Raw genomic sequence first — 26,466 nt, 5'->3', positions numbered from 1 at the left:
AGTTGTCTTTCCTCAATTTAAATTTATGCCGCCTTAGGTTCGTAATCTGAACAAGTGGAAGAATCCCATCAGAATTCAGCGTGCTGAACCCATTCAAGGCCTTATACACAAGGCCTCAATCAGATCACCTCGCAGGTGACGAGTCTCCAGCTGCTGCAATTTGCAGAACTTAATACTCTCTTGGTAAGAGAGTTCTTCATTCCCCTCACCAATTTTGTTGCCCTTCTCTGTACACGCTCAAGCAAATCTACATCCTTTCTAAAACGAGGCCCCCCAAACCTATACACAGTACTCAAGGCGTGGCCTGATCATTGCCTTATACAGAGGGACAATCACCTCTTTTTCCCTGCTAACAAAATTCCTGTATATCATTGACAAAACCTCATGTCCTGCTCTGGCAGCCTGTCTGCAATGCCCACAAAACATCATATCTGACTGCACAATTACTTCCAAATCTTTTTCATTTTCTACCACCCTAAGTGCAGTACCACACAGTTGTTATGTTGCTCTGGGGTTATTTTAACCCATATGCAGTACTTTGCATTTGTCAATGTTAAACTTCAGTTGCCACCTCTCAGCCCATCTTCCCAATTTTTTTCTAGATCCTGTTGTAGTAGCACACTGCCATTAACAACACTGTAAACCATTGTATCATCTGCAAACTTTGACACCAAGCCTGATATACCTACATCAATATCATTGATACATATAATAAACAACAGTGGACCCAACTCTGAACCCCGTGGGACTCCACTAATAACATTAGTCCATGACGAGCCCATTGATTACCACTCTCTGTCTTCTCCCACTCAACCATCCTTTTCTCCATTGTAGCAACTTACCCTTAATATCATTCTGCTCCAATTTGTATAGTAGTCTTCCATTCGCAACAGTGTCAAAAGCTTTCCTGAAATCCAAGTATGTGAAATCAAAATTATGTTTTGCATCCAATTCCTTTGTAACCACATCGTAATATCCAATCAGATTTGCCAGACAAGACTTTCACTTAACAAGCCCAGCTGTGTCTGAATTATTGCTGCAGTCTTGTCTAGATGATCCTGCAATATATCTATAATCAGTGACTCCATCATTTTACCCGAAACAGAAGTTAAACTAACTGGTCTGTAATTACTCGTGTCACCCTTCGATCCCCCTTTGTGAACTGGGATACATTTTCACATCTCCAGTCCGTGGGGACCTCCCCTGAGTCCAAGGATGCTCTCATAATTATAGCTAAGGGTTTGCTTAGTTCCTTTGCCACCTCCTTTAATATAACTGGATAGCTCCCATCCACCCCAGGTGCCTTTCTTATGTTTAACTTCAACAATTGCTATGTAAAAAGGATAGGTGGAACAGGACCAGGGTATGTCTGCCAGGGGCAAAGGTTGATGACGTTGTAGAGCGGATATCATCTTTCAAGGGCACAAAAGGTGATATAGTTGTACACGTTGGCACTAATGATATTAAGAGTAGGAGACCGGCAGAATTACTCAACAAGTACAGGTCACTGTTGAAAAAAAGCCGAGAATTAGGGTTGAATTTAAAAGTGTCTGCAATTCTGCCCAGACACGATAGGAGGGAGTATATGATGAGAGCCTTGTCGATCAATTCGGCCCTGGAAAGATTGTGCAAGGCTCAAGGGGTAGAATTTTTTTCAGCCTGGACTGTACTTGTTAACAGGAGAGATTGCTTCTACAGGGATGGGATACACTTAAATAGAAAGGGTGCAAGAATATTTGCTGATGCTATCGAGGCAGTGTTAGGTGGGTCGGAAAACTGCTAGCTTGGGGGGATACAAAGACTAATAGTTTAACAGTAACCGCAGGCAGAGGTGAAGGTGATTCTTGCACAACTTCTATTAGAATAAGAAGCGACCTGGAGCGAGGGGTGTTGGGGGTTTCAGGGACGGATGGCAGTCATCCTGGAATAGTTGGGTATATGGGATGTGTTAGGGTAATAAGGAATAGGCATAGGAGCATGTATGCTTGCATGTATACCAATGCTAGAAGTATAGTAAATAAATTTGATGAATTTGAAGTGTTGGTCAAGACATCAAAGGCGGATATTGTTGGGATAGCAGAGACGTGATGTCACAAAGATATAAGGAATGCAGAACTGGAATTTGGGGAGTACAATGTGTACAGAAAGGATAGACAGGACAGAAAGGGAGGAGGTATTATGCTGTTAATTAAGAAAAACATAAAATCAAAAGAAGTGCATCCAGTTGATATAGATGGACAGTGCACTGTTGAGTCAGTTTGGTGTGACATAAGGACTGCAAAAGCAAAAATAAGAGTAGGAGTGTGTTATAGGCCTAATGACTCGAATGAGTACAATGAACAATTGTACGGAGAAATAGAGTGGGCCAGTAAATCAGAATGTCTTATAATGGGGGATTTTAACTTCCCAGATATTGACTGGAACTTGTGGGTTGGTCACTCACACACTAGTCAGACTTTTGTGGATTTATTGGATGATTGTTTTCTGCAGCAGCATGTTCGAGAGGCAACCAGAGAAAGTAATACTCTTGATCTGGTTATCAGCAGTGATCATTCGTGTATTAAGAATTTGCAGATAAAGGAACCACTAGGTGGCAGTGATCACAGTGTGCTGAAGTGGGATTTACTCAAAGAGGTAACTACCGTCAGGGGTAAAGGGAAGGGTTTTTGCTTCCGTAAAGGGGAGTACAGTGGTCTCAGACAGTTTTTAAATTCTATACAGTGGGATCGACTGACGATGTTACAAACAGTAAATTCTAAGTGGGAAGCATTCAAGGAATTAATCGTGGAAGCTACTAGACTTTTCATACCGATGAAGAAATATTGTTCAAGGTTTAGGCCTAAATGGTTATCAAATGAACTAATGAGACTCGTGACAGAGAAGAAAAATGCATGGGATGCATATAAATTATCAGGCGACGCAGAAGCCTGTAGCAGATATAAGCTAGTCTGTAATCAGGTCACAAAGGAGGTTCGGCAGGCAAAGGCGGATTACGAGAAATCTTTGGCAAAAGATGCTAAGAAAAACAGCAAGGATTTCTTTACTTATATAAACTCTAAAAGGAAGGGGCTGAATATGATTGGTCCACTTGACATCGATGGTTCGACTGTTGATGATCCTGCTCAGATAGCAAACAAACTGAATGAGTATTTTGCATCTACATTCACACGTGAGGAATCATTACAGTTTGAAAATGGAAGAAGGTTATCAAATTGTAGCAGTGTGCTTAATGATTTTGTAATAACTGAGAGCAAAGTGGAGGAGAAATTGTTGAAGTTAAACATAAGAAAGGCACCTGGGGCGGATGGGATCTATCCAGTTATATTAAAGGAGGCGGCAAAGCAACTAAGCAAACCCTTAGCCATAATTATGAGAGCATCCTTGGATTCAGGGGAGGTTCCCACGGACTGGAGATGTGCAAATGTATCCCCAATTCACAAAGGAGGTTTGAAGGGTGACACGAATAATTACAGACCAGTTAGTTTAACTTCTGTTCCGGGTAAAATAATGGAGTCACTGGTTAAAGATGCATTGCAGGATCATCTAGACAAGACTGCAGCAATAATTCAGACACAGCATGGGTTTGTTAAGGGAAAGTCTTGTCTGACAAATTTGATTGGTTATTATGATGTGGTCACAAAGGAACTGGATGCAAAAAATAATTTTGATATCATATACTTGGATTTCAGGAAAGCTTTTGACACTGTTGCGCATGGAAGGCTACTGTACAAATTGGAGCAGAATGGTATTAAGGGTAAGTTGCTACAATGGATAAAAGGATGGTTAAGTGGGAGAAGACAGAGGGTGGTAATCAATGGGTGCTGCTCTTCGTGGACTAATGTTATTAGTGGAGTCCCACAGGGTTCGGTGTTGGGGCCACTGTTGTTTTGTATATTTATCAATGATATTGATGAAGGTATATCAAGCTTAATGTCGAAGTTTGCAGATGACACGAAGGTTGGCAGGGTTGTTAATGACAGTAATGGCAGTGTGCTACTGCAACAGGATCTAGATAATTTGGGCAGATGGGCTAAGAAGTGGCAACTGAAGTTTAACCTTGACAAATGCAAAGTACTGCATATGGGTAGAAGTAACCCCAGAGAAACGTACCAACTGTGTGGTACTACACTTAAGGTGGTAGAAAATGAAAAAGACCTGGGAGTAATTGTGCAGTCAGATATGAAGTTTTCTGAGCAATGTAGACAGGCTGCTAGGGCAGGTCATGGGGTTTTGTCAATGATATATAGGAATTTTGCTAGCAGGGAAAAGGAGGTGATTGTCCCTCTGTATAAGGCAATGGTCAGGCGACGCCTTGAGTACTGCGTACAGGTCTGGAGGCCTCATTTTAGGAAGGATGTAGATTTGCTTGAGCGTGTACAGAGAAGAGCAACACGATTGGTGAGGGGAATGAAGGGATCCTCTTACCAAGAGAGGCTTAAGTTCTGCAAATTGCAGTGGCTGGAGACTAGGCACCTGCGCGGTGATCTGATTGAGGTCTATAAGGCCTTGAATGGGTTGAGCACGCTGAATTCTGATGGGATCCTCCCACTTGTTCAAAATACGAACCTACGGGGACATAAGTTCAAATTAAGAAAGGATAGATGTAGAATAGATGTGCGGAAATTTGCCTTTAGCCAGCGGGTGGTTAATTGCTGGAACAAACTTCCATCTGTCGTTGTGGAAGTTGATAGGTTAAATAAATTTAAGGAGGAACTGGACAGGCAATTGGAGGGTATGGTGTGATTTTTTTTTTTTTTTTTTTTGGCTGATGCTGCATAAGCTCCTACACTGCTTTCTTGCATCAAGTGCCACCACTACTACTACTAATTTCTCCTCCACTTTGCTCTCAGTTATTACCAAATCATTAAGCACCCTGCTACAATTTGATAACCTTCTGGCATTTTCAATCCTTAGAGGGTGGTAATCAATGGGTGCTGCTCTTCGTGGACTAATGTTATTAGTGGAGTCCCACAGGGTTCGGTGTTAGGTCCACTGTTGTTTTGTATATTTATCAATGATATTGATGAAGGTACATCAGGCTTAATGTCGAAGTTTGCAGATGATACAAAGGTTGACAGGGTTGTTAATGACAGTAATGGCAGTGTGCTACTGCAACAGGATCTAGATAATTTGGGGAGATGGGCTAAGAAGTGGCAACTGAAGTTTAACCTTGACAAATGCAAAGTACTGCATATGTGTAGAAGTAACCCCAGAGAAATGTACCAACTGTGTGGTACTACACTTAAGGTGGTAGAAAATGAAAAAGACCTGGGAGTAATTGTGCAGTCAGATATGAAGTTTTCTGAGCAATGCAGACAGGCTGCCATGGCAGGTCACGGGGTTTTGTGAATGATATATAGGAATTTTGCTAGCAGGGAAAAGGAGGTGATTATCCCTCTGTATAAGGCAATGGTCAGGCCACGCCTTGAGTACTGCATACAGGTCTGGAGGCCTCATTTTAGGAAGGATGTAGATTTACTTGAGCGTGTACCGAGAAGGGCAACAAGATTGGTGAGGGGAATGAAGGGATCCTCTTACCAAGAGAGGCTTAAGTTCTGCAAATTGCAGTGGCTGGAGACTAGGCACCTGCGCGGTGATCTGATTGAGGTATATAAGGACTTGAATGGGTTGAGCACGCTGAATTCTGATGGGATCCTTCCACTTGTTCAGATTACGAACCTAAGGGGGCATAAATTCAAATCAAGAAAAGACAGATGTAGAATAGATGTGCGGAAATTTGCCTTTAACCAGCGGGTGGTTAATTGCCTGAACAAACTTCCATCTGTCGTTGTGGAAGTTGATAGGTTGAATAAATTTAAGGAGGAACTGGACTGGCATTTGGAGGCAATGGTGTGATTTTTTTTTTTTTTGGCTGATGCTGCATAAGCTCATACACTTGCTTTCTTGCATCACATGCCACTACTACTACTACATGCAAAATACTCATTCAGTTTGTTTACTATCCGAGCAGGATCATCAACAGTTGAACCATCGATATCAAGGTGATCAATCTGATTCATCCCCTTCCTTTTAGAGTTTATATAAGTAAAGAAACCCTTGTTGTCTTTCTTAGCATCTTTTGCCAAAGATTTCGCATAATCTGCCATAGGCTTCTGTTTTGCCTGATAATTTATATGCATCCCATTCATTTTTCTTCTCTGCCACGAGTCTCATTAGTTCATTAAGCCTAAATGGTTGTCAAGTGAACTAATGTTCATTTCACAACCATTTAGGCCTAAACCTTGAACAATATTTCTTAATAGGTATGAAACGTTTAGTAGCTTCCACAATTAATTCTTTGAATACTTGCCACTTTGAATTTGCTGTTGGTAACATCATCAATTGGTACCACTGTACAGAATTTAAAAAACTGTCTGAGACTACTGTAGTCACCTTTACGGAAACAAAAACTTTTTCCTTTATTCCTGATGGTAATTATATCTTTAAGTAAATCCTGCATCAGTACACTGTGATCACTGCCACCTAGTGGTTCCTTTATCTGCAAATTCTTAATAGGTATGTTCCAAGTTTTTGCACCATATAGGAATAATGGCAGACTAATGCTTAGAGGGGATTTTCATATATGTTTAAAGTAGAATGAAATTGCAAAGCCTTATGCTTTCTTTTGACAATATCATTTAGAAAGTCAATTATGAATGCACCTGGGCATTCACAATTGACTCCACTAATGACATTAGTCCATAAAGAGTCCATGAAAATCTTTTACTTTTTCTAGTCTATCAGAGTTTTGTTTAATTGAATGAATCCTTCTAATTGGTTTATAAGAACTTTGTTTTGCTACTGTGATTTTTAATTCAAAGATTGGATTGGATTTGGGTTTTATTGGCGCATTAGCATCTTAGGCTATAATGCGCCAAGACCAGGTCATGTATAAAAGATTAAACTTTCAGTGACCTAATTAGTTAGGTCACTATGTCAAAAAATATAAAAAAAAAAAAAAAAAAAATGTACAAAAGATAAATCAACAGAATATCACAATAAAATATAAATTTTATATATAAGCAAAAATGTTTATTGATTTTAAAAAACTAAATACAGCAGACACGTGGTCACTGTCGGATAAAATCTGGCTGAGTGTATAAGGCTCAGCCAGATGACTAAAGGCGGTAAAATAAAAATCACGTTCAAGTCTAAAACGTGGACACACGGTTAAAATATGATGAATAGTTAAAATGGTGCCGCAGTTCTCGCACATAGGACAGTCACCCGCCCTCAGCAGAAAAGCATGTGTAAGATGACTGTGTCCTATGCGGAGACGAGCTAGAACAACTTCCTCCTTACGATTCCTGCGCAGACTAGACTGCCACGGTTCAATTACAGGCTTTATACGATATAATTTATTCGCAGTCTGTCTATTCCACGAATCCTGCCATTGGGAATGTATCTTTTGATGTACCATTTGCCTGTAGTCTGTAGGGGACTAACAGGCAGCGGTTATTATTGGGAACTGCTGATTTGGCTGCGGCGTCAGCCAAATCATTTCCCCTAATCCCAATGTGGCTGGGAATCCAGCAGAAGCGGATGTCATATTTGCGTTCATGGAGAACGTGAATCTTCTGATGGATGCTAGACAGAACTGGATGAGGATTATACCTCACAGATATTAAAGCCTGTAACATGCTAAGAGAGTCGGAATATAAGATGAACCGTTGGTATTGGCATTTACTAATTTGATCCAAGGCTAACTCAATTGCGTGCAGCTCTGCAGTAAATATGCTGCATTCAGAGGGAATCTGCTCTGATACAGTGCTGTCGGAAAAGACAGCAGCAGATCCCACATATGATTCCAACTTCGAACCGTCTGTGTAGACTGGCGCGAAGTCGGAATATTCAGTTCGGTGTGCTGAATGAAGCTGCAGGTAGACCGACGATGGAGTGTCCGACTTTCCCCAATTTCTAAGGGACAAGTCGCATGCCGGGACACGAGCATGCCAGGGTGGAAAGGGTTGCTTTGATGTTTGGGCAACCTTGTCTACCTTGATATTGAGTTCATTGAGTAGCTCTTGGATGCGAATACCAAAAGGACGATTGGCAGTCTTACGGGTTTTGTACAAATTTTCCCATCGTGGCTCAAAAACGAAGGGCCACGTAGGATGGTCTGGCAGGGATTTCAGTTTTAAAGCGTACTTTAAAGACAACTGCTTACGTCGAAACGATAACGGTGGTTCATTTGCTTCGACGTACAGACTCTGGACATCTATAGACAGGAGATGTTCGAAAAGCTCCAGTAGCGATACGGATAGCCTGATGGTGGACAGGGTCCAGCCATCGGAGGACACTATCTTTAGCTGAAGAGTATACCTGGGACCCGTAGTCTAATTTGGGTCGTACAAGTGCACGGTAAAGCCGTAGTAGGGTGCATCGACCTGCTCCCCAACGCCTTGAGGAGAGAGAGCGGAGAATATTGAGTCCCCTCGTGCATTTTGTACGAAGTTGACGAATATGTTCGAGAAAGGTCAACTTTTTATCGAACACAAGTCCCAAGAATTTTGTGTCTGACACTACTGGAATAACATTTGGTCCGAGCCTTAATTCAGGTTCAGGATGAAGATTACGCTTGCGACAAAAGTGTACGCAAACGGTCTTCTCCGGCGAGAACCTGAAGCCATTAGCAAGTGCCCAGGAATTCAGGCGATCAATGGCTTTCTGCAGTTGTCTTTCAATTACTCTCATGTTGCATGACTGACAAAAAATGCTAAAGTCATCAACATAGAGGGCACTGTTTACAGTTGGAGGAAGTTGTTCTGTGATGGAATTTATTTTTATGGCAAAAAGCGTGACACTTAATACTGATCCTTGTGGTACTCCCTCCTCTTGGCTAAAGGAGCGAGAGAGTGAGGATCCCACACGAACTTGGAAAGATCGATTGGCTAAAAACGTTTGAATAAAAAGGGGGAGATGCCCTCTAAGGCCAAGGTTATGTAAATCTTTTAAAATGCCAAATCTCCAAGTTGTGTCATACGCTTTTTCCATGTCGAAGAACACAGACACCAAGTGTTCGCGTTTTAGGAAAGTATCCCGGATGGATGCTTCCAATCTAATAAGATGGTCCAAAGTAGACCGGTTCCTGCGGAAGCCGCACTGGATGTTGGAGAGAAGGTCATTTGATTCTAAATACCATATTAAACGAGAATTGACCATTCTCTCCAGGATTTTGCACAAACAGCTAGTCAGAGCAATAGGACGATAAGTGGTGGTGACTTTTGGATCCTTTCCTGGCTTAGGAAAGGCAAGAACGATTGCCTTTCGCCAGGAGTCCGGAAACTGCCCTTCAGTAAAGATTCTGTTATACAGAAGGAGCAGACAATCCATAGATTTTGGTGAAAGATTTTTAATCATTTCATAATGGATGCCATCTGGTCCAACGGCACTTGCTTTGGAAAGAGCGAGGGCTCTTTCCAGTTCTTGAATAGTGAAATCCCCGTTGTAGGGATAAATACTCTTAGATTTAAAGTTAAGTGCCTGTTTTTCGATTTTATATTTCAGGACCAGGAACTCTGGGGAGTACGAGGATGTTGCGGAGATGTTAGAGAATGTTTCTCCAAGAGCATTGGCTATTGCAGTTGGATCTGCAATAGCGCATCCATTATAATCTAGGATTGAAGAAGGGTGGGATGTATATTTTCCCTTCATTTTCCGGATTTTATCCCAGACTACCTTAGAGTTGGTAGACTGGTTAATAGACGATGTAAAACGGATCCACGATTCCTTTTGACTCTGACGACGGATGTAGCGTGCTTTGGCTCGTGCACGTTTAAAGGCTATAAGGTTGGTCGTGGTAGGATATCGGCGAAATATCCCCCACGCTTTGTTTTGAGCCTTTTTTGCTGCTGTGCATTGTGAATTCCACCAAGGTTTGGGAAATGGTGGAAACCGGGCAGATGTTTTTGGAACTGTATTCGCAGCTGCTTGGACAATATTTTCTGTGATGTACTTAACTGCATCATTGATAGGCTCTTGACTGACTGTGCCAAGATCAAAATTTGCCTGATGTTGGAAGGCAGTCCAGTCAGCCTGATCAATCTTCCACCGTGGTAACCTGAAGGGAAGACAGGGTCTCCCACTGTGTAACAAGGTTATCACGGGGAAGTGATCGCTCCCGTATGGATTCTCCTCCACCTCCCAAGTGAGTGAAGGTAGTAGAGAAGGAGAGCAGATAGAGAGATCAATGGCAGAAAAGGTACGGGTAGGCATGTGGAAGAAGGTGTTTGTTCCAGTATTTAGAAGGGAAAGGTCATTGTCATTGAGCATACGCTCTATGACTCGTCCCCTTCCGTTGATGTTAGCACTACCCCACAGGGTGTTATGTCCATTCATATCCCCGAGAAGTAAGAAAGGGGGAGGCAACTGCGTTAGAAGATCATCAAGGTCTGCCTGGGAGATGTCGGTCCCAGGTGGCAAATAGATAGAGAACAGAGTTAATAAAAATCCCACCGTAAGGCGAATTGCAACAGCCTCTATGCTAGTTGTAATTAGTAAGGGCTGCACTGGGGTCTGGTTACCCACAAGGATAGCCACTCCCCCATGTACAGAGCCATCCGCAATTCTGTCCTTGCGATAAATTGTGGTGTTATGCATCGTGGAATCGTCATTTGCCTTTAGATATGTCTCCTGCAAGCAAAAGCAAACTGGCTCGTGCTTTTGCAGGAGGGCCTTGATGTCATCAATGTTTCGCCGGAATCCACGACAATTCCATTGTAGGAATTTAGCCATTATTTTGGCTTGGTGGGTCCATCAGGCGGCTTCCGAGGTGCTGAGGGCTTACTTTTATCAGTCTTGGATTTGTCTTTTTTGGGGAAGAATGGACGCTGTCCCGTGTCCACTTCCTCCTCTGCAAAGAGTTCCAAGACTGAATCTTCGGGTACCTCCTTCTGCTCCAAGAAAAGATGGATAGTAGGGGGGACTTCCCCTTTCTTATTCTTTTCTTTCATAATTATCTTTGTTACTTGTGGAGCGTTAGGAGGTACCGATATAGGAGTGGCAGCTGATTGGTCCTTCTGTGCAGGTTTCTGAGAACTTAAAAGATATCGCGCGATGGGAGTGAAAGACTCCTTTGGAGGAATGGTCATGTCCGTCTGAGTTCCGACGGAACATCTCCCTGCTACCTTCTGGGCGTAGGTAGGTTTCTTGATATTCAGGGGTTTGACCGATTTCCTTGCCTCCTGGTATGATATATTTAGCTCTGCCTTCAGCCGTTGAATTTCTTTTTCTTCTTTCCACCTCTGGCATGCTCGTGAATAGGCCGGGTGTTCGCCTTCACAGTTAATACAGGTGGGTTCTACGGCTGAACATGCTGTTGTTTCGTGGTCCTTTGCACCGCATCGAGCGCATGCAAGGACTCCACGGCAGGCCATTTGAGAATGTCCATACTTCTGGCATTTAAAACACCGTAAAGGGTTCGGAACGTATGGACGCACTGAACAGTTGATGTATCCAGCTTTAATCTCGTCAGGAGGTTTAGGAGAGTTAAAAGTCAGGATAACGCTCCTGGTTTTAACAATTTTTCCATCCCTTCGCGCAGTAATTCTCTTGACGGCAATGACTCCCTGTGGTTTTAATTCGGAGCAGATTTCCTCCTCGGTTACGTCGAGAAGGTCCCACTCCGAAATGACACCTCTCGATGAATTGAGCGTTCTGTGTGGTGTCACTGTTATAGGGATTCCTCCAATTGATGTTGTTCGGAGGAGATGTTCAGATTGCCTGTCATTTTTAGTTTCAATTAAAAGGTCTCCAGAACGAAGCCTCTTAACTGATTTGGGTGAACCTGCTAACCCATCTAACCCTTTTTGAATGAAAAAGGGTGACATTTTACCAATCGGTGTCTCATTGGTAGAATGCATAATTAAAAACCTTGGGACTGGCCCTGATTGTAATTCTGTCCGCTGCCTCTTTTTAGCGATAATGCTATCTGTTTCGCCGTCTAAATTTTCAGATAGGGACCGGGTTGGGGCCCCTGAAGAAATGAGATTATCAGGATTCATGGAGTTTTTTTAATTGTTCAGTGCCCGGGCTCCCCACCCACCACGGAGCCCAAAGGGACGCCCACTACCCGGCATGCAATAAATGCGCTCGGGAGTGGGACGCCAGGGCTACCCAGACACTATACCCGCACCGCCGCTAGCCTGAATCCTGTCCCTCGGACCATGAGGGTAGGGGCATGGCATTGACACGGTTGACCCTCGCAGGCGAGCCTACTAGCCGATTGATCCTAGCCGGGCCTTCCAGGACCACCCGTCTTGTCGAAGCAGGGGCCAAAGTGGTGTATTGAAGCTGGGCCCCTCAACCACCAGGATCCCCCTTTCCGAATTTCCACGGGTCGCAGCGCACGGCAAACACGCCGGATTCCATTGATGTAAGCCCGGAACCTAGGCTGTGGGCGTTGGATCCCAGTGATGCTAGTCTGGAAGTCCAGCAGCGTCACTGGGAGGTCCCCTCACCACGTACAGGTGCCCACGTCGAGGGGTTTAATTCAAAGATTTCTGCTAGTTGGCAAAGTATGTTGAAATGTTTTTGTGCCAATGCAATGCTGTTGTCAATAAGCACAATACTGCCTACAAAACTCAGATCCTGTATGGGGAAACTGACCTGTAGAATCTTCTAGGATGATCCCGAATTCAACCAGTTAGCCTGAAAATATAATCTAGGGTTATTATAAAGAGAAAAGGAGCTAAGGTATCACCAAGTAGAACTCCAACAGTGATGGGAAATTCGTCAATCTTTTCGCTGTGAAAGAGGACTGGCAAAGTAATCTTGATAGGATGCTGCTATTGTTTTAATAATTTGTTCAGGAATTCCATAAAATTTTAATGTTTCAGATATCCTTTACCTATTAACTGGAGTCGAATGCTTTGGAGAAATCTATAAAATTTAAAATCAAAGGAAGGTTTTTGTCTTTGGCTCCTTCAAGTAATCTTCTAATACAGTAGATGTGTTGTACTGTGGTTTTTAAGAAATCCAGGTTGATTCGTGCAGAGTAAAGGAGTAATATGAGGTTCTATTCTATTTAATAACATCCTGCTATAGATTTTTAATGCAATTAATAGATGTGTAATTCCTCTGTAGTTTGAGTAAACTGGGGGGGGGACAATTTTCCTGAATATCCCATTGGGAAAACATGATTTCTTCAGTTTTTGTTCCAAATGGAAATGCCACCCAGTTCCGTTTCAAATGGAAATGCCACCCAGTTCCTTTTCAAATAAAAACACACACCCATATTGTGTAATACCTGGTATGTGTTCCACCCATAATAGTCATTACCATTAAATTAGCTGTTTCAAAGCCACTTTGTTTCATTCAAAACACATGGAACATTATTCCGTATGGTTTCGTGATAAAGGCAAAGTGCCAAATCTCAGATGTACCATATGAATTTGGAGATCTTCCTAAAAGTAATTTGTTTTGAAGCAATTTAGAAGTGGTAAGATACACTCTGCAAATAATGAAATCATTAATGAAGTATGAAACTTCAGAACAGAAAGTGTGATTACAAAATAGATAACAAACAGAAAACTATTTATGTTTTCTGTTTGTTTCTGTTATCTATTTCATCAAAATAGAAAACAGAAACAAAAAACCACTTCAGGCAGCCTGCTGACGCTTTTTCTACATGCACAAATGCAAGTTGTGAATCTGATTTCTGGAAGAAAAAAAAAAAAAAAAAAAACACGAAAAGTGGAATTCTCGAAAGCAGTTACACCTGTGAAATCTGAGTTTCGTGCCCAGTGTACGTGCTTTTGGAAATTCCACTCTATGTCCTGCACAATTTTGGAGTAGTGTAGATGTTAAACAATGATTTCTGAGATTATCAAAAAAAGTGTTATGTTGCCTATCAGTGCTGGTTACACTCTGCTATGTTACACTCTGCTCTGTCTACAATGTTTTTGTGAATAACTAGTATTCCATTAAGGATGAGAATTAATATATAGAAAGCTGTTCCAAAATGCAGATATAGTGATAATTTGCATACTTATGTTTTCAAATTATATATAATTTTCTAATTTAAATAAAAGTAGGTATATTTGATTTCTGTGTATTACCTACTATGACATCCATAAAATTCGCAGAAATACCATAGCTGGTTTTTATGTGAATTTAAAATGAATTCTGTGACTCCCCCAAATTTTTTCCATGACAAATGCCAAGCCCAAGTTAAGCATTATTGAACAAATTTGATAAACAAAAGTAAAATTTAAAGTTAGAAAATTTTGGTTACATTAGAATAATACAATGGGAAATAACTGTAATTAGAAATAAAACAATCTATTCTGAAATATCATTTCCTTCTACAAAATAAAACTTTGAATCTTTCACAACTACATTGTAATGAGACAATGCACAAAGCATGATCTCAAAATTTCCCCCACACCTTTAACAGTTATGATTCAACAGTCTTGCAACAAATTTTGCTGACACACTATACAAGCAAATGTTTGTCAAAACAACTGCAATGATTCAGAGAAGATTTCACTTCATCAGCATTTTCTGTGCAGTTAACTGCTAATCAGAACAAGGCTTTCACACATGTTGGCAACCATTTCATTACCGTTTGAAGTTGAAGGCTGACCTGAATGCTTGTCACCTTCAACAGATTCTTAGCAGTTTTGGAAATGATTTGTACCCTGATAAATGAGCACAAACTGTATTTAAACATATAGTTACCAACTGAAGGATTCCTGATCCATTTCCCCTGCTGTATATACAGAACTAAAAGCATACACTTTTATATCCATTACAGAAGCCTCAGATATAGGAACAAGCCCTGTTCATTACTGGTTAGGTGAAGCAGGAAACAAATCAAATCAGCAATGTGGTGACTTTTTTTCTATACTTCGTATCAGTTTGATATTTCACTCCATCTACATTGTTTCTTTTAGAATAAATAAAGTCTTAGACCTTTTATGATTAGACCATGTATTGCCATGGAGGATGCATCTCTCAAATGATTTAAATCAGAACTAGGTTGGTGTTATACTAAAGAGTGTGGATCCTCCCACTGATAATGTAAAAGTAAGACTGAAATGGCATTAAGGAGGGGGGGGGGATGTTACCACATACGAAATAAGATTTCTGTTTGGAAAAGTGTTATTTGTTTGTATTGCTACCCAATTTTTTTGAGTTATTTTATTTATTTGGTTTTTTTTTAGGAGCATTAGCAAATAAGGCCATATTGCTCCGGGGATATGCGGTGGTCATTCTCTGACATTTCTGCATCATCCGTATTTGGTGGACATGGGCTCGAACCCAGGTCTAATCAAGAAGCGTATGTTAAGCACTGCTGCTCCTGGCCACTTGGCTACAGAGGCGCCTATTTTTTTGAGTACAATACCAGGTATTAAGATATCTGAAATTAAGAAGTCTTCCCTTAGTTCTCATCTAGCTATCTTTTTAGAAATCTGCATGGAAATAGTAATAGTGGGATGTGATGCAAGAAAGCAAGTATATGAGCTTATCCAGCATCAGCAAAAAAAAAAAAAAAATCCCACCAGTCCCTTCAAATGCCTGTCCACTTCCTCCTTAAATTTATTTACCCTATGAATTTACACAATGACAGATGGAAGTTTGTTCCAGCAATTAACCACCCGCTGGCTAAAGGCAAATTTCTGCACATCTATTCTACATCTGTCTTTTTTTAATTTGAATAAGTGGAAGGATCCCATCAGAATTCAGCATGGTCAACCCATTCAAGGCCTTATACACCTCAATCAGATCACTGCACAGGTGCCTAGTCTCCAGCCACTGCAATCTGCAGAACTTAAGCCTCTCTTGGTAAGAGGATCCCTTCATTCCCCTCACCAATCTTGTTGCCCTTCTCTTTGCTTGAGCGTGTACAGAGAAGGACACCAATCTTGTTGCCCTTCTCTGTACATGCTCAAGCAAATCAACATCCTTCCTAAAATGAGGCCTCCAGATCTGTACACAGTACTCAAGGCATGGCCTGACCATTGCCTTATACACAGGGACAATCACCTGCATTTTCCCTGCTAGCAAAATTCCTATATATCATTGACAAAACCCCATGACCTGCCCTGGCAACCTGTCTGTATTGCTCAGAAAACATCATATCTGACTGCACAATTACTCCCAGTTCTTTTTCATTTTCTACCACATTAAGTGTAGTACCACACAGTCGGTATGTTTCTCTGGGGTTACTTCTACCTATATGCAGTACTTTGCATTTGTCAAGGTTAAACTTCAGTTGCCACTTCTTAGCCCATCTCACCAAATATTCTAGATCCAGTTGCAGTAGCACACTGCCGTTACTGTCATTAACAACCCGGCCAACCTTTGTATCATCTGCAAACTTCAACACTAAGCATGATATACCTTCATCAATATCAGTGATAAATATACAAAACAACAGTGGACCCAACACCGAACCCTGTGGGACTCCACTAATAACATTAGTCCACGAAGAGCAGCACCCACTGATTACCACCCTCTGTCTTCTCCCACTGAACCATTCTTTTATCCATTGTAGCAACTTACCCTTAATACCATTCTGCTCCAATTTGTACAATAGTCTTCCAAGTGCAACAGTGTCAAAAGCTTTCCTGAAATCCAAATATATGATATCAAAATTATTTTTTGCATCCAGTTCCTTTGTAACAACATCATAATATCCTATTAAATTTGTCAGACAAGACTTCCCCTTAACAAACCCATGCTGTGTCCGAATTATTTCTGTAGTCTTGTCTAGATGATCCTGCAATGCATCTTTAACCAGTGACTCCATTATTTTACCCGGAACAGTAATTATGTCTGTAATTACTCGTGATACCCTTTGATCCCCCTTTGTGAATTGGGGATATATTTGCACATCTCCAGTCCGTGGGGACCTCCCAAGTCCAAGGATGCTCTCATAATTATGGCTAAGGGTTTGCTTAGTTCCTTTGCCGCATCCTTTAATATAACTGGATAGATCCCATCCACCCCATGTGCCTTTCTTATGTTTAACTTCAACAATTTCTCCTCCACTTTGCTCTCAGTTATTACAAAATCATTAAGCACCCTGCTACAATTTGATAACCTGCCATTTTCAAACCTTAATAATTCCTCATGTGTGAATGTTGATGCAAAATACTCATTCAGTTTGTTTGCTATCTGAGCAGAATCATCAACAGTTGAACCATCGATATCAAGTGAACCAATCAGATTCATCCCCTTCCTTTTAGAGTTTATTTAGTAAAGAAATCCTTGCTGTTTTTCTTAGCATCCTTTTCCAAAGATTTCTCGTAATCTGCCTTCGCCTGCCTAACCTTTTGAATTTGAAAGTGTCTGCAATTCTGCCCAGACACGATAGAAGGGGGAGTATATGATGAGAGCCTTGTCGATCAATTTGGCCCTGGAAAGATTGTGCAAGTCTCAAGGGGTAGAATTTTTTTCAGCCTGGTCTGTACTTATTAACAGGACAGACTACTTCTACAGGGACGGGATACACTTAAATAGAAAGGGTGCAAGAATATTTGCTGATGCTATCGAGGTAGTGTTAGGTGGGTCGGAAAACTGCTAGCTTCGGGAGATACAAGGACTAATAGTTTAACAGTAGTCACAGGCAGAGGTGAAGGTGATTCTTGCATAACTTCTATTAGAATAAGTGGCGATTTGGAGCCAGGGGTGTTGGGGGCTTTAGGGACGGATGGCAGTCATCGTGAAATAGATGGGTATATGGGATGTGTTAGGGTAACTAGGAACAGGTGCATGTATACCAATGCTAGAAGTATAGTAAATGAATTTGAAGTGTTGGTCAAGACATCAAAGGCGGATATTGTTGGGATAGAAGAGACGTGGTGTCACCCAGATATTAGGAATGCAGAACTGGAATTTGGGGAGTACAATGTGTACAGAAAGGATAGACAGGATAGGAAGGGAGGAGGTGTAATGCTGTTAATTAAGAAAAACATAAAATCAAAAGAAGTGCACCCAGTTGATATAGATCAAGAGTACACTGTTGAGTCAGTTTGGTGTGACATAAGCACTGTGAAAGCAAAAATAAGAGTAGGAGTGTGTTATAGGCCTAATGACGCGAATGAGTACAATGAACAATTGTACAGAGAAATAGAGTTGGCTAGTAAATCAGAATGTCTTATAATGGGGGTTTTTAACTTCCCAGATATTGACTGGAACTTGTGAGTTGTCACTCACACACTAGTCAGACTCTTGTGGATTTATTGGATGATTGTTTTCTGCAGCAGCAGCAGCATGTTCGAGAGGCAACCAGAGAGAGAGTAATACTCTTGATCTGGTTATCAGCAGTGATCATTCGTGTATTAAGAATTTGCAGATAATGGAACCACTAGGTGGCAGTGATCACATTGTACTGATGTGGGATTTACTTAAAGATTTAATTACCATCAGGGGTAAAGGAAAGGGTTTTTTTATCCGTAAAGGTGAGTACAGTGGTCTCAGACAGTTTCTAAATTCTGTACAGTGGGATCAACTGACGATGTTACCAACAGTAAATTCTAAGTGGGAAGCATTCAAGGAATTAATCGTGGATGCTACTAAACGTTTCATACCTATTAAGAAATATGGTTCAAGGTTTAGGCCTAAATGGTTATCAAATGAACTAATGAGACTCGTGACAGAGAAGAAAAATGCATGGGATGCATATAAATTATCAAGCGACTCAGAAGCCTATGGCAGATATAAGCTATTCTGTAATCAGGTCACAAAAGAGGTTAGGCAGGCGAAGGCAGATTACGAGAAATCCTTGGCAAAAGATGCTAAGAAAAACAGCAAGGATTTCTTTACTTGTATAAACTCTAAAAGGAAGGGGATGAATCTGATTGGTCCACTTGACATCGATGGTTCGACTGTTGATGATCCTGCTCAGACAGCAAACAAACTGAATGAGTATTTTGCATCTACATTCACACATGAGGAATTATTAAGGTTTGAAAATGGCAGAAGGTTATAAAATTGTAGCAGGGTACTTAATGATTTTGTAAAAACTGAGAGCAAAGTGGAGGAGAAATTGTTGAAGTTAAACATAAGAAAAGCACCTGGGGTGGATAGGATCTATCCAGTTATATTAAAGGAGGCATCAAAGCAACTAAGCAAACACTTAGCCATAATTATGAGAGCATCGTTGGATTCAAGGGAGGTTCCCACGGACTGGAGATGCGCAAATGTATCCCCAATTCACAAAGGGGGATCGAAGGGTACACGAGTAATTACAGACCAGTTAGTTTAACTTCTGTTCCGGTTAAAATAATGAAGTCACTGGTTAAAGATGCATTGCAGGATCATCTAGACAAGACTGCAGCAATAATTCAGACACAGCATGGGTTTGTTAAGGGAAAGTTTTGTCTGACAAATTTGATTGGTTATTATGATGTGATTACAAAGGAACTGGATGCAAAAAATAATTTTGATATCATATATTTGGATTTCAGGAAAGCTTTTGACATGTTGCGCATGGAAGACTATTGTACAAATCGGAGCAGAATGGTATTAAGGGTAAGTTGCTACAATGGATAAAAGGATAAATGGATAAAAGGAAGTGGGAGAAGACAGAGGGTGGTGCTGCCTTTCGTGGACTAATGTTATTAGTGGAGTCACACAGGGTTCGGTTTTTTTTTTTTTTTTTTTTTTGATTTGGTAGTTGTTGGCGCATCGGCTTCTGTGGCCATATTGCACCTCCCAAGGTTTTTGCAGTACTTTGATCCAAGCCCGAGGCGGGAATCGAACCCGCGACCTTTGGGTTGCCGGGCAGGTACTTTACCCACTCGGCTAGCCCGGTCGGCACACAGGGTTCGGTGTTGGGTTCACTGTTGTTTTGTTTATCAATGATATTGATGAAGGTATATCTATGTCAGGCTTAGTGGCAAAGTTTGCAGAGGATACAAAGGTTGGCAGGGTTGTTAATGACAGTAATGGCAGTGTGCTACTGCAACAGGATCTAGATAATTTGGGGAGATGGGCTAAGAAGTGGCAACTGAAGTTTAACCTTGACAAATGCAAAGTACTGGACATGGGTAGAAGTAACCCGAGAGAAAAGTACCAACTGTGTGATATTTTTCTCTCGGGTTACTACACTTAAGGGGGTAGAAAATGAAAGAGATCTGGGAGTAATTGTGCAGTCAGATATAAGTTTTCTGAGCAATGCAGACAGGCTGCCAGGGTAGGTGATGGGGTTTTGTCAATGATATATAGGAATTTTGCTAGCAGGGAAAAGCAGGTGATTGTCACTCTATATAAGGCAATGGTCAGGCCATGCATTGAGTACTGTGTACAGGTCTGGAGGCCTCATTTTAGGAAGGATGTAGATTTGCTTGAATGTGTACAGAGAAGGGCAACAAGACTGGTGAGGGGAATGAAGGGATCCTCTTACCAAGAGAGGCTTAAGTTCTGCAAATTGCAGTGGCTGGAGACTAGGCACCTGCACAGTGATCTGATTGAGGTGTATAAGGCCTTGAATGGGTTGAGCACGCTGAATTCTGATGGGATCCTTCCACTTGTTCAGATTACGAACCTAAGGGGACGTAAATTCAAATTAAGAAAAGACAGATGTAGAATAGATATGTGGAAATTTGCCTTTAGCCAGTGGGTGGTTAATTGCTGGAACAAACTTCCATCAGTCGTGGAAGTTGATAGGTTGAATAAATTTAAGGAGGAACTGGACAGGCATTTGGAGGGAATGGTGTGTTTTTTTTTTTTTTTTTTTGTTTTGGCAGATGCACATTTGCTTTCTTGCATCACATGCTGCTACTACTACTACCTCCTTTGTGGCCTGATTACAGACTAGCTTATATCTGCCATAGGCTTCTGAGTCGCTTGATAATTTATATGCATCCCATGCATTTTTCTTCTCTGTAACGAGTCTCATTAGTTCATTTGATAACCATTTAGGCCGAAACCTTGAACAATATTTCTTAATAGGTATGAAACTTTTAGTAGCTTCCACGATTAATTCCTTGAATGCTTCCCACTTAGAATTTACTGTTGGTAACATCGTCAGTTGATCCCACCGTACAGAATATAAAAACTGTCTGAGACCACTGTACTCATCTTTACGGAAGCAAAAACCCTTTCCTTTACCCCTGATGGTAATTATATCTTTAAGTAAATCTAACATCATCCTTCTCTATTTTAAGAGGTATCATAGAGAAATGCATCTTCTCTATTTTAACAGGCTATTTTCAGGGAAATACAGAGATCTATGTTTCAAATTATTGTATCATGTTATATAATTTACAATTTTATTACACTAGTTTTATTAATTATGTTTTTAGAACTATTTTAAAATGAAAGAAAATAAAGCAAAAGAAGTTAATTTGAAGGCAAAAGTAATTTATATTATGTTAAAATTACTGATGAAATATTAATAAAATGAAGTACCTGCTGCACATAGAAGTGGCCTGGATTTTCAACATGGCTTAATACAACATTTACTTTAACAGAGGAACATAACACATCAGGAGGAAAATAGCTTCTCTTGGACATTTTCTTACCTAGATATTAAAAAAAATCCCAGATGGTTTATTAAATAGAGAGTCCCTTTTCTAAATGATAAATGCAAAAGAACATAATATATTTTTAGACAATGTACAGTGCAACCTCAATATGATGCGCCTCTTCATACAGAGGTTTCGAATATGCAGGTACGATTTATACCTGCAGTATATTACCCCCCAAAACAAACAAAAAAAAAAAAAAAAAAAAAAAGTAGTGTACTCAAAGAAACTCAAGTAAACCAATTTCTGTAAGGAAAATTGGAAATGGCAGTAATTTCATACTTAAACTGCAAAAGGCGAATACTGTATATACACTTTCGGATAGAATTCATGAGATACCTGGTGGGCAACGAGATACTGTCACCCCCCCTCTCGCTAATGGACGAACCCACCAATTGGCAGGTATATAGGTACACTGCATTCAAGTAGATGGTAATTTTGATGCCAATATGGATAAACATCATGAGATAAGACTTTGAAAGGGGTATGATAGTGGGTGCCGACACACTGGTCACTCTATTGTTGTGGCACAGAAATTGCGCCATTCCCATTTGACAGTATCAAGAGTGTATCGGGAATATGCCATTTCTGGAATAACATCTCATTGTGGACAGTGCTATAAGCAGAGAAAGGTGATGGATGAAAGTGGTTGTCAATGCCTGTTTCACACTGTTTCAGCCAACCAGAAAGTGACAGTGGCACAAATCACCGGCAACTTCAATGAAGGAGGTGCCAGAAACGTCTCCACCAAGGCCATCAGGCAATCATTGGCTGCAATAGGTTATGGGAGCTGCTGACCCATCAGAGTCCCATTGCTAACACCATGACTCAGGACTCTACACCTCAACTGGGCAAAATAACATTGGCACTGGACTTTGGATGATTGCAGACAGGTCTCCTGGTCCGATAAGTCGCATTTACAGTTATTTCAAGAGGATGGGAGGGTGTGTATCTGGCAGAAACCGCACGGAGCTATGCACCTGTCAGGCATGTCCCCGACTGTCCACCTGCCTAAACAGGAACTGTTCAGGCAGGCGGACAGTCAGCAATGGTCTGGGACAGTGCTTTTTTTTTGTAAAAAAAGATAGGTGCCGGTATTCATTCTTTTCTATCAGGAAAAACTGAAAATTAAAAGGATATGAAAAGTACTCTAAAAATTTTTCCCCCTCTGATATTGTTACTTTAGTAGTAATGTTTTTAGAATAAGAGCAACAAATTAAGTATATTAACACAGTTCATTAAGAATAAATTTATTATTCAAGTATATAAAAAAATAAGTAAAATAAGTAAAAAATAATAACATAAGTAAAAATAATTTCCTAATAAAGTTTTTGTAGAATATTCCAAATTTTTATTAAGTTCTCATCCAACACCCTATGCCAGGGATGGCAACCCTGGCATAGGGTGTTGGATGAAGTGCATTGCATCCACATCACTGTTAATAAAGGTGCCGGCATGCTGTACCGTTGCGTAACGTCCCAAAAAAAAAAGCACTGGTCTGGGGTATGTTCAATTGGCATACATTGGGACCTCTGGTATGTCTAGATGCATCTCTGAATGGTCCAGGTTACATGTCCATCCTTGCAGACCATCTGCATTCCTTCATGGTCATTGTGCACTCACAGGGCAATGGATTCTTCCAGCAGGACAATGCGCTTCCCCACAGAGATGTGGTGAGTAGAACATGGTTCGAAGAGCATTCTGCAGATTTTACCACCACGGAATGGCCTCCCTGCTCACTAGACACATACCCTGTGGAGCATCTTTGGGATGCTGTGGAAAGGTCCATTTGAGCTTTGTATCCTCCACCCAGGAATACGATGGAATTATGGACAGCGGTGCAGCAAGCATGGATGGAAATACCCATGAATGCTTTCGTGAACTAGTGGACTTAATGCCTCGCCGTGTGACCGCCCTTATCAGAGCAAAAGGTGGGCCTACCATTACTAGATAGGTATCCCAAGGCAAATTAATATTTATTAATGAAACTGTTTCTCATTTCAGATGAGAAACAGTTTCATTAATTAATATTAATATGGATTGGAAAATGAAGAGAAACATTACGATGAATATACACCATGAAGACAGTAATAGATTAAAAGCAATCTTGGGCAAAAGCTTCAAGCTATGTGGCAGTGTGACTAACGTATGATTTGGTGCAATTGCATAATTTTTATACATATAGGTTAGACAGTAATAGGCTTATGAAGTTAACAGTTGGGTATTCAAAACTATTGGTGTAATGGTTGTGATGGAACTCTTCCTTTATTTGAATTTGTTTTGATGTTGATGGTACACTTTTTTTGAATTTGGTTACTGCTAATTAAGTGAACATCCAAGGGGTGAATGGAAGTAAAACTCTATTTAAAAACATAACAATCATTATGTTCTCACCTTTACAAGTTTTTAATTATGTTGTTTCTGCTATCCCTTGTATGTAGGATATATCTCAGGTCTAACATAAATGGCACATTCATATTTCTAATGAAACATAAATGTGTTTTATAATGAAATAAAATGAGAACCAATAAAAAGTTATGTACTAAGATAAGTTTCTCTTGTGGGTAAATTTACACTATATACACATATACACTATTGTATATAAAACAACATGCATTTTCTGTGAAATTGAATGATTTTTTGTAATAATAATTTCTTTTGTTCATAGTGGGTGATTCACAAGGATAAGGGACAAATTCAGAAGCTGATTTCATAGGGTTTTAAGCAAATGCATAAAAATATCCAATTCTAAACAATTACAAAGCAGTGTCTGTTTGAATCTTAAAAAAAAAAAAAAAAAAAAAAAGCAGTCATGAGTGACATAAAATAAAAATAACAACAGACACAAGCATAACTGACAAAGTGTTGATTTATTTATTTTTATTTAGAAGAGTTACAGTGTCTGTGTTTACATAACCACTGCACAGGAACAATGAGGAGAGAAGCTCTGTCATGTTGGAAGCATATTCAATATTGTGTAGTCAAAGATATATATTATAACAGCTGCAGCATTTTGTTTTGCAGAATTGTAGATACACTTATCCAGTAAGACAAATGAATACACCTGTCTTCAAAAACAAATGGACTAAACAAATGATTGCAGAGGATTCCACACATTAACAGTGAATTGGTGTTTAAAATTACTCTCCAAGTGGCATTAGGATTCATTTCTGCCAAACATGGGAATTGTGTAAGTTGTTGATAGTGATCTCGGGTGAAGCGAGCTTCGGACAGGATGTAATGCTGCAAATGGTGACTGTAATTGTAATGGTGTAATTCCAATTACAAAATTCCAGTTTCATGCAGGATTCCAGGTTCAAAGTGGTGAACAAGCTGCACATGGTATGGACACATGCCTTCTTTATGCAATGTTCATCATACTTTTCACTGGGAAACACAGAAGAGAGTTATTTTTTGTGTACTAGCATGAGACTGGCTCAACGACGTTCTCTTGCTCAGCCACATGTTCATATGGGATGTGAACACTGGGAAGTGAGCCGGTATTTTGCACGTTTGGAAAACTCGATAATAACTTCTCAATTTGGAACCCTACAGTTCAGAAACAATCACTGGTATTTGAAAACAGCATCTCAGTCAAAAATTCCTAAACATTTACTACGTAGACACATTAAGCACTTGTCACTGTACATGACACTTCTCCGCACATTTGATCAAGGTTGTACACGCATAAGAGCATAATGGTGAGATGCAGAGAATCTGTAAACATTATATAGCTCTGTAATTATTTAGAATTGGACTAACGTTCATATTAACTTTTTTTACTCAAAACTTCCTTAAAAATCAGTTCCTGAAGTTATGCCATATACTTGGGGTCAAAATAGAAAATTTAATGAAACACAATGCTTATTAATAAAATAATGTATTTTTAATAATCAAGTATATATGATGTAAAAGTAATAAATTTATCAAAAAGTCTGAAGATGGAGGTGCAAATTACACAAAATGCCAAAACTAATATGAGAAGGATAGCAGAAATTGGGATTTTGAAGACAAGAAAAAAAAATGTGAATATCCTATATGATATAATGAATTACACAAAATTACAGGATTAATTGGATAGCCAATTAGACAGAAGGGAACTGTAGAGCAAAAATGATTAGATTAATATATGGAGTAATATGAAACAACACACGCACACGCCATATGATGCATGTGACAAACCAGAACAGTGTTCTGCTGCACTCTGGTCCATTCTTGGCCTTGTACTTATGCAAACTGCCAATTTCCTATGAATAAATCATAGGAAACTGACACTTTGCACAGTAAAGTGAATCCCACTCCTTGTCATAAGCAAGGAGATTCAAGGTTCCTGTGTATAAAGGGAAATTTATTAATTTATTATCTGGAATAACAACTGGTCTTTTCCTTCACAGCATTTCAAACCTTGTTTTGCCTGCACACCTGCTTTATGAAAAATTTTGATATTAGTAAGAAATACCACAATTCTTTTCAGAATGGAAAAGAATTGTAGCATTTATTATAAAATTGGTAAAAAGTTTGAATATTAATGCCTAATGAAAGTCACACACACACTGGCCAGATTAACTGAAAAGTATCTTTACATTAGTATAAGGATCTTAAATAATCAAGAAAAAACCTTAGCAAGCAGGAAGTTACACACATTTCACATAAACCTCAATAATCTTTACCCACTTTTTTTTTCAACTGGAATTCCTAAAGGAAAAACAGCATGCTCCATAAAGACGAGAGCATCACGTACAGAGACTGGAATGTCATTGGTAACATCATTTGCTGCTGGTTGACAAAGATCGACATAGAGAACATCATTTCTATCTTCAATTATCTGAAAAATGAAACAATCCTTAATAAAATGCCCTTTTTCCCCCTTTTAAAAGATAAAGGGGAAAAAAAATTGAACTGAGGGAAAACATTGAGTTCAACATCACACAACAGAGATATACAAGGCAGTCCATAAAGTAAGGAAACATGTTTTATTGTAAATAAATAC

General features: G+C 40.0%; 1 protein-coding gene across 1 annotated transcript in view; it reads right to left on the bottom strand.

Annotated features, from left to right (window-relative positions):
* qin (tudor domain-containing protein qin) overlaps positions 1-26,466 on the bottom strand; it is a 571,075-nt gene that overhangs the window by 276,060 nt on the left and 268,549 nt on the right. The window contains exons 20-21 of the mRNA XM_090381133.1: positions 26,151-26,301; positions 21,361-21,473 (exon numbers count right to left, since the gene is read on the bottom strand). Coding sequence (XP_090237259.1) covers positions 21,361-21,473; positions 26,151-26,301 — 264 coding nt within the window. The remainder of the gene's footprint in view (positions 1-21,360; positions 21,474-26,150; positions 26,302-26,466) is intronic.

The sequence above is a fragment of the Mastigoproctus giganteus genome, chromosome 9 (genome assembly GCF_048544385.1).
Source record: "Mastigoproctus giganteus isolate SK-2022 chromosome 9, ASM4854438v1, whole genome shotgun sequence".
NCBI classification, from domain to species: Eukaryota; Metazoa; Arthropoda; class Arachnida; order Uropygi; family Thelyphonidae; genus Mastigoproctus; species Mastigoproctus giganteus.
The sequence above is the reverse complement of the archived record's forward strand: the minus strand, read 5'-3'. Positions and strand labels throughout refer to the sequence as shown.